The 9,361-nt window shown below is 42.7% G+C and overlaps 1 protein-coding gene across 5 annotated transcripts in view; it reads left to right on the top strand.

Annotated features, from left to right (window-relative positions):
• Positions 1 to 238: 238 nt before the first annotated feature.
• The window catches only part of wizb (WIZ zinc finger b), a 31,399-nt gene continuing 22,276 nt past the window's right edge, over positions 239 to 9,361 (top strand). For 2 of the 5 annotated variants that reach the window (XM_044100429.1, XM_044100425.1), the window contains exons 1-6: positions 239 to 1,108; positions 1,600 to 1,777; positions 1,857 to 2,043; positions 2,718 to 2,793; positions 6,611 to 6,759; positions 6,835 to 8,271. In XM_044100429.1, the coding sequence (XP_043956364.1) occupies positions 1,670 to 1,777; positions 1,857 to 2,043; positions 2,718 to 2,793; positions 6,611 to 6,759; positions 6,835 to 8,271 (1,957 nt within the window). In that variant the 5' untranslated portion in view covers positions 239 to 1,108; positions 1,600 to 1,669. The remainder of the gene's footprint in view (positions 1,109 to 1,599; positions 1,778 to 1,856; positions 2,044 to 2,717; positions 2,794 to 6,610; positions 6,760 to 6,834; positions 8,272 to 9,361) is intronic. The other 3 variants (XM_044100426.1, XM_044100427.1, XM_044100430.1) reach the window with 3 other exon arrangements.

Below are 9,361 nucleotides of genomic sequence, written 5' to 3'. Positions count from 1 at the left end.
AGGAGGCTCTGGGGAAGACCCAGGACACGCTGGAGGGACTATGTCTGTCGGCTGGGATTCCCCCGGAGGAGCTGGAACAAGCAGCTGGGGAGAGGGAAGTCTGGGCCTCCCTTCTGAAGCTGCTACCCCCAAGACCCTGGATAAGTGGAAGAAAATAGATGGATGGATGGCTTTATTTATGAAGTGTGTGTGTGTGTGTGTGTGTGTGTGTGTGTGTGTGTGTGTGTGTGTGTGTGTGTGTGTGTGTGTTGTGTTTGGGGTGGGTGAAAGAGGCCTTCGCCCTGAACGTTACTCCTGCAAGGACCGCCACTGTTTACGAACTCCCCCAACATGACTTTTACTTGTAGTTACATGTATTAAAGGAGCTATGCCTGTTTGGCGGCCAGTAGGGGGAGCCAACGCACCGACTAATAATCAGACGCTGATTGATTTCCAGTCTGTACTTATTTTAAACGAATTTATCGTCAAAAACAGACGTAGCAGATGCTTTTCTCGCCAAACGAGGGACAAATATGTGTCCGACAACGTGTATGTGTGTGTACTTACCATACAATATATGAGATACATGTTATAAGTTCAACGTAATGTGGAAGAACAGAGTTTAACAATTGACGTCACCTAAAAACATCCACATTAATAAAGAAGCATCACTTTAGACGCAAGTTTGCTAACTTTATAGCTATTCGCCAAGTAAGAAAATATTCGTCTTGACATTTAAATAAAGACGCACGTAACATATCTAATCACGTAATATGTGAAAAGACCTACAGTTGTAAAAGTTTGACTAATTAAAGTCGCCCCCGGTGGGTTTCCTCTCCCAACTCTTTCCGTCGCCCTCCCCGCTGACGTTACGCACGCTGCCGTGGCGTGCCTGCGAGCTGAATAACATGGAGTCCTCCGCCTGGCACCTCCGAGGAGGGATCCTACCGAAAAACCCGAGCGGCAACTAGAGCCCAGGGGGCGAGCTGGTCTGCGCGGAGCACGTCGGAGCCTCCCGCGAGCATCGGCGCGGCTCGTAAAGCTCCGGATCCCGGCCCAGAAACTATGACGGACGGTGCTTAAGACGGTGTCAGCCTCGCTGTGCGACCCGCAAACCAGGCCGATTTCAGTGAGTAGTCGCTCTTAAGAAAACAGCTGCAGTTTCTTTCTCGTTTCTTTTTCTTTTCTTTTTTTTTTTTTGTTAAGTCTGCACGGATGTGTTGTTGTCCCAATCACCTGACCCGCCTGGATCGACACGAGCCACGTCTTCGGAGGCGACAGAGGCGAAACCCAGGGGACATCTCGATCCGTTTCCCTGCTTTTCTAGAGGGGGCAGCAGGCAAGGGGAGGACATGGGCCTGAATATAAAGGCCACTTATTTATGTAACCATCTGGGCGCCCCATTTGATTCTTAAATACCAGACATATTGTTAAAAATAGGTCAGACTGCATGAAAAACCTGGAGCTGGGGGAATTGGACCAGGCAGATTCTGCAGATGTCATTGTTCCTGTGCTTATTTGCAGCTCTGTTTACCAATGCATGCACATTCCTGCAGCACGAAAGTTTCTTGCAGTGAAAGACAAACAAACAAAAAGTTAAGTTTGACTTTGTGCTTCCAGACTCAGAAGAAGTTGCACAATGTAGGGAAGCTGTTTGCCGGTGGGACTCCATACTGTCCTCTGGGGGACCATGGAGCCTGATGGGCAGCCCCCAACCCCAGGGACCAGCAATGGGCCCCTATCCTACGGTTCAACACAAAATCCTACTGCCGCTGACTTCCTCAGCTGCAGCTTAGAGGTAAGACCTGCGCCGCTTCGTTGTTGATGTCGTTTCCAACATCAGGCAGTCGTCACTGATCCGTGTTTCTGCGAACTAGTCCTCATGTTCTCCAAATCTGAGCGACGGCTTGATGGCGGTCGACTGCGCATGGGAGCTAGACGGAGAGGACGACCCAGAGCGGGCGGCCGCAGACCCACAGAGGGACGCACAGAGGAGATTCAAGTCCTCAGCCTTTCCTTCCTCTCTAAGTTGGGACTCGGACTCAGAGAAGGAAGCTCTAGATGGTAACACATTTGTAACAATTATAAGATGTATCAGAAGCTACAAAATAGCACCAAAGTGCAGTCTGCAACACAGCTAGAAACAGTTCAAAACATCAGTGTGTCTGTCATTAGCGATGCACCAATCAATGTGCAGGGAACTGAAAATAGGACATTTTTCCCCACTGATTTATTTCTAACTGGGAGTCAGCAGGGATGTGTTCTTACCCCTGAACTTTTTTTTAGAATTTGTCATATATATATATATATATATATATATATATATATATATATATATATATATATATATATATATATATATATATATATATATATATATATATATATATATATATATATTGTTGTTTCTAAATCAACATGAACTTGTTTTCTTTGCATTATTTGAGCTATGAAAGGACTGGATCTTTTTCTTTATTTTGACCACTTCTCATTTCCTGCAAATAAATACTGAATTTTTGCTTGCAGAGACGTGTCGTCAGTAGTTCAAAAAGCCTGATTGGTGCATCTCTACTTATTGTTTTTTGTCTTTTTACTGTTATAGATGTGGTTTCTAGTCAGAAGTCTTTGCATTTCAAGTTGCAACCAGAGTATAATCAGTAGTTTTAACAGTTTTGTCTTTTTAAGCCGTGAAGTGATGTTTCTGTGGTTGTGTGCTCTCTCTGCTGTGATGTTATCAGAGGAGGAGCTCCATAACTTTTCCAACCCTCACGGTCTGGCCACCCACAGCCCGGGATCTCCTTCTGCCGGACTCAGGTGAGGTGGGGCGCTGCGGGTTCACGTAGCTATCAGAGGTTAAACAAGGCAATTGATGTTACATAAGATCTGGCAATCTTTAACCAAAGGGGAAGTCATGGTTTTGTCTTTACTTCAGATTTCTACAATGATCATTTAAACTGAAATTGTCTGAAGTGTTATAAAGTCCAAAGTCCAAATTCATGGAATGTGTGAACTGGAATGTCTTGTCTGTGGCCTTTACTTTTAGTCTGTGACAGATTACAAACGAGATATAAACCACCAGAACTGAAAATAAACGGTTTACAAACGGCGTTTATGAACAAAGCGACTTCCGAGTTCAAATGAAATGCAGCAGATTTTGAAAATACGCAGCAAACGACCAAACGATCTCAAACCAGTGCTGGTCGATTTTGCTGGTGACTTATTGTAGCGTAAGAGGCGTAACCGCTATGGGTTGTTTTTCCTTTTTGTGTGACTCTCCGTTACCAGTGAAAGCCCATCCAGATGATTGTGTGCACGCAAATTCATTAGTTGTCGATATTTTCTGTTGGTTATAGGTGTTTAGAAATATGCAAAATTATGAACGCATACTGAAATAATTACATTAAGAGGGGATCCAGCTACCTAGCTAGCATGTTCTGCAGCACACAGTAAATGCTTAAACTCTAAAATAAAAGTGTACAATTTTATTCTAAAATTCTTACTGGTTGTGTTAAGTAGGCCTGCGGCGATTGGAAAATGTGTGCCAATATCAATATCCAAAATTAATATTGGTGTTATGGCCAATAACCAATATTTATTGATATCATATACATTTTATATATTTCACTATCCTTTCGACGCCTTAAAAAAATGAACGATACTGCTGACCTCCCTCCCACCTCCAGAAACAATCGGCAATAAGTAGGAAATATATATCGATTCTTAATATCGACCCAGATTTAAAGGTTATATTAAGGATTTTATCTGTAATAAAGTGGAATGGCATTAAGAAAAGTTCTTTTTCTTTTTGTTTTTTGTAATGGTAACTACTGTATGAATGTGGTAATGTTTTCTATAGACTGATTATTCCCATGAATCTAAATTTGGAGTCAAGTCTAGTGTTTCAGGCAGCTTTATTAGTGTCTTTGGTACATCGTCTTTTTAAAGAATCCAAAGAAATACATTTTTGTCTCATCTGACTGGTGTGTAATCTTTCAAATGCAAACTTTCCATGGACTTAGTCCTGTGTATTGAGTGTTGTGTTTCAATGACTTATTTTATACATTAAAATAACTATAAATGCTAATTCCATTCTTTACTGAAACTCTGTGAGTAGTCTTTACCGTCTGGACAATTCTTCTGATTAGTTTTTTGACTTTCGACTTATAGAAATATTAGGAACAGCAAATCTTGGATGGTTTCTGGTGAAATTCGTTTTTTTTTTTCCTTCCACTTTCAGATTATGCCCTCAACAGAGCTCGCTGGAACATTCAGAGATTTAGAAACAGGCTTTGCAACCAATGCCATCAGTATACGTTGCAACAGTTAGGTTGCAAAGGTTTTGAGCGTAGTCTTTGCTTTCACCCTTCTTGTGCAATACCTTGGTAAGAAGAAACATTTGCTGTAGGCCATGAATTGGGACTAAAGCAGCTAATATTAACGTGATCTGACAGCAGACAGGTTTGGTTTCTTAATACTGACGGATTTTAGATGATCTTTAGTCCTATGATGATTTTTAGTCTGCAGCTTTTTGCAACTCATTTTCTGTGTTTTCAATACTTATGCATCTTGTCATTTCAACATCCGGTACTGAAATTAATGAAGCAGAACCAGTGTTGATTTCTTTGCATGAATTAATTACTTGGGCACAGTCACAGTTTTCTCGTGAAAATAAAAAATTTTCTAAGAGAAATGTTGATACATTCAGTGTGGTTTACACTTTTTTTTTTTTTTGAAAATAATGGGGTTTTGATTAAAATCTGAAACAGAATCTCGTTAAGATTTCATACAAGTAAAGAGGATCTTTATATATAAATGCAAGCTTTTTTATTTCCCCCCAGGCAGTTTTTTTTATGGAGGTTGGCAGGAAATGGTGTCTCAGTTCATGTGTTTTATTGTCTATTTAAACCTCATTTTATTTTGGCAGTGCCGCCGAGTTTAAACAGACACTCGACCTACAATCCACACCAAACCGTTCTGAAGACTACAACTGTCCCGAGAAATGTTGCCTTACTTAGCATTAGTCTCTGTGCTGCTAACGCTACTTGTGTCCGTTTCTTCTGTACCTAGTGACCAAAGAATCTTCAAAAACGTTGGAGATGAAAGATTTCACTTTACTTTCACTGCCATCTGCTTGTATCTGAGGTCAGAGGTGCTGAGTTTGATTGACAATCAAAAACCTCTGAATTTAAAAAAACACTATGCTATATTTTGGGATTTCAACTTGACTCTTGATCTGGTTAAAATTGCTCCATTTTCCTTGCAGACTGCATCATAGAATCTTCCAGATATGTTTTAATTACCTTGCCTAACTTTCAGTACATAATTGTATTAAATGCGTACTGCTTCAGGCAGTGAGATATTTTGCAGACGAGTATAATATAATAACATAATATATTAAAATTTTCTATTTGGCTGTGTGGTGTGGCGTCTCCACACGTTTCCATAATTCCTTCTCTGATTGGCTGATCAGTCCTTGTGACGTCTCCTCTTCAGGAAGTTACGGCTGCCTGAGAATAGCTTAGGTCTGACTGAGGCTCAGGCACTAAAGAGTCAGAGCCACAAGAAAATCTATTCAACGAGTTGGAACCAGGACTGATCACCGGGTCAAGAAGCTGTTGGGAAAAATGTTTTTGGTTGCGACATCGGTATGAGACTAAAAAAAGCCACTGGCTGAGCAGAATGTGCAACATTTCTTCCACGTCCTATATTGTTGCATTGTGTTTGTGTTGCGTGCAGATCGTGTTGTGGTCGCCCTCCTATGACGTCTCCACCCACTGGAGCCGTCACTCAACTCTAAAGTAAAAAGCACTTGAGCTAGTAGATCTAGTAGAGCTGAAAAGGGCCACGAGACATTCAAACAACCTGGGTCCTGGGACAGAACCACCGTTGAGACAGAAAACCAAAATTCCTCAAGTCAATAGAGATTCAGAGGGGATGGAGAGTATAAATGCATGTCAGCTCGCTGAAAGTAACAAAATCTTCTGACCCAAAGTAAAGCACCTTTCAGAGTTCTGTCTCTGGTGTTGGACTCAGATGTGGCCGGGTTCCTTCCTCAAATTCCTCTCCTTTAGCCCTACAAATTTTTCAACCCCTAAGTAGCAGCGAGTATTACAACTGAGAATTAAGCAGTAAAATCATTTTCTTTAAACTCCAGAGAAGGAGACCTCATAAATTTTAGACTTCTACTTAACTTTGTATTTGATCGTTTTCCTCCAGAAGTGTGCTTTATTTGATTTTATTTAGGGCTATCAACATTCACACCTAACAAATGCGATTCATCTGAACATTTTAGCGTGTCACTGTTACATAATGCAGATTAATCAAACTACCTATTTTGACCTAAAAGCCTCTCTGTCTTTGGGTTCGACACTGAGAGCATATTTATACATCAAGCCTACAAAGAAGGCATTAATCACAATGAGTGTGATCTTAAAAAATTTTAATCGATAGACGGCACTAATTTTAATACACTGTGTCACTGCAGCAAAGAGTGAAGTTAGGGTGGGCAGCATTAAATTCATGACTATAGTATTCCTGTTGGTAGCGGTGGTCCTTAGAAAGAAATGAAACAGAGTGCCTAGTCACAGTTTCCGTCTTCTCAAAAGCCATGTAACTTTTTCCTTTCCAATAGGCTTCATGGTGAGGATGACCAGGAATTTGAGAAACTGCATTCCTTCAGTAGTACGACTGACACATCCACCCCTGCAGAGGGGCATAGTGACAACAATGAGAGCACAAACAAAGAGGAGCCAAATACAAGTCGACTTGGCCAAACAGAATGTGAGTAACATAAGTTAGAAAGCAAATTCGATACTTCTCTATTCATCAATCTGAATTGCCGTGCTTTCTTCCCAGCAGCAGATAACAGAGTCTGGAGTGTATCCGAGGTTGCTGAGCCATTTCTGTCCAAAAGAAAACCAAAGCAAGCCTCCCCGAAGGAGGAGGAGGCCGACAGCGACGAGGGAGAGACAAAGCCCAAGAGAAATGAAGCCAGGGAGCCTGAGAGAGATGTTTACACCTTCCCTGGAGACTCCGACCCAGAGAGTCCACCTCCTGCTCCATGGGCTCACTGCACTTTCATTCAGCGGTGCAGAAGAAAGAGGGCACTACTCAGACCTTTCTCTGGGATTGGATCGCCCGAAACCCACAAGTCGGAAAGACTGAGCCCTCAAACATCTAAAACAGACGAGACCACAGTGCTCAGTCAAGCGGCAGAGGTCTACGAATTTGAGGAAGTCAGCTTTGATGATGGCGAGACAAAGTTCAGAGACAATGACGGGAAGGAATTAGAGGCGGAGGAAAGCGGGCAGGAGACAGGTAACGAAATCTTCACCTGTGTGGAGTGTAGCATTTACTTCAAAAAGCAGGTTCACCTGCAGGAGCACATGACCGAGCACTGCCAGATTTCCCCCAGCGGAGGCAGGCGTTCAGGCAAGGGCAGCCGCTTGCGATGCGCCGAGTGTGGATGGAACCTGCCGAACCGCCCGGCGCTGGCCGACCACCAAAGAAGGCACCAGGAGTCCCGTCTCAAGATCCTGGAGGAGATTGAGAAACTGAATAAAAATGAAAAGGCAAAAGAATCTGACGCACTGGAGAGCAGAGCAGTGAGGCACGGGTCCACTGACCCAACTGTTGCACAATATACAGGCGAAATGTCAGACGGAGATATGGGGAAATCTCCTCCTGTGTCCACGGCTTCATTTTCAGTTCAGGACTCAAACCCTGCCGTCATCGACGTGGACTCTGTGGCCCCGAGTTTGAGTTCCGTCCGAAGCCCAGCAGCAGCCCACCGCCGTCGCTTTGTCTGCACCGAGTGCAACTTCAGCACAAGAACGTCCCAGGCCCTGGCTAATCACTCCAAGATCCACAAGAGAAAGAAGCAGATCCTCCACCCGCAACCCAGTCAGAAAGTACTGAGAGAACCTGGGAAGATGTCAACTAAGGAGGACAATGAGGCCAGCCAGTCTTTAACGTCTAATGCACAAATATTAAACCTAGCCCCAGATTGCCGCTACCTCTCTGAGTGCGGATCTCCGCCCAACGCTGCTCCCGTTGTGAACCAGGGGGACATCACTGCCTCCGAAGACAGTACGACATCGGACCACGGTGCCGACAGGAGATTCAGCACAGCAGGGAAGCTTTGTGCTGATCGGTCCAAGTTTGATCCTGAGGCAGATGATGTCACGCTGCCTGGGAGTGAAGCGGAAGAGCAGAAATGTGATCTCTGCGATGAACCTAAGCCATCCCTGCGAGAGGCAAGCTCACCTGTGGGAAGGAAGCTGCACAACACTGGTGAGGCTTTAGGGTAGAACACTTACTTTAGTCTGGATGCTAGACTTTCTAGCAGTTACATTATACAGGGAAGTCCAGAAATATTCATACCTGCAGCTGTTTTAGGCTTTAGGCAATCTTTTAAGTTTTACCAACATGTTTCTTCTGAGTGAAAGTAAAATAAACATTTTGAAGTGGCCTAGTCAGAGTCCAGACTGGAATCTGATGAAGATTCTGTGAATGGAACTAGATATTAGGGCTTCCAACCTCAAATGGCTCATTCCCATAGATAAATGCTTGGCATTCCAGTGGAAATATCCACTGGAATTCCAAGTGGATGTTGGCATTATAGGTGGTGCATCAATTATAGGTGGTGCATCAATTATAGGTGGTGCATCAATTATAGGTGGTGCATCAATTATAGGTGGTGCACCTTCCACCTATAATTGGAAGGCGCTGTAAACTGCCAATAAATATTTTTCCATTTAATATTTAGAAAGGTCAAAATAATATTTAATGTCATTTTTTAAATTAAAGGAAACAAAAATTGTTATATTATTTTCTTTTCAATGTTGACGTTGAAAGTTGACAGGCAGACAGTAAGTTGACTGCCTTGATTAAATGCCTGCATCGTTTCAGAAACAGACTCCTTGGTTGGAAAAAAAAAAACAACAAAAACTTATTTGGCCTATAGTTATTCATATCTAAGAGGTATGAATAATTCTGGCCCATTTGATGGCAGTCCAATCCAAACTCTGTACTTTGTTTTAGCACCATCTCAAAATGAGAAAATAAGGACAAAACTTCAAATTCTATGCGTTTCAAAAATGCTGAATTAATCCTCAATTTGCCAACAGGACAAGCTATCAGTTTTACATTTAAATTCTCCAACGCTCAAACACCTCCTCTCCACTGTCTTGCTAACGGCAAACTGCTATCAATCAGCTGGCAACACGATGTAGCATTTAGCTGCTAAAGGTCAGTTGTTTTCCTTAGCTGCCGGTGACAAAGCAAAGCAGAGCTACAGAAAACTGAGTCGCCTTGTTATCTGTTTGATTCTGTAGAGTGACAATCTTTGAACGTTGAGATTTTAACGTTTTATTCTTCCACT

This window comes from Gambusia affinis, linkage group LG19, assembly GCF_019740435.1.
Source record: "Gambusia affinis linkage group LG19, SWU_Gaff_1.0, whole genome shotgun sequence".
NCBI lineage: Eukaryota > Metazoa > Chordata > Actinopteri > Cyprinodontiformes > Poeciliidae > Gambusia > Gambusia affinis.
Note: the sequence above shows the minus strand (reverse complement) of the source record. Positions and strands in the feature narration are given on the sequence as shown.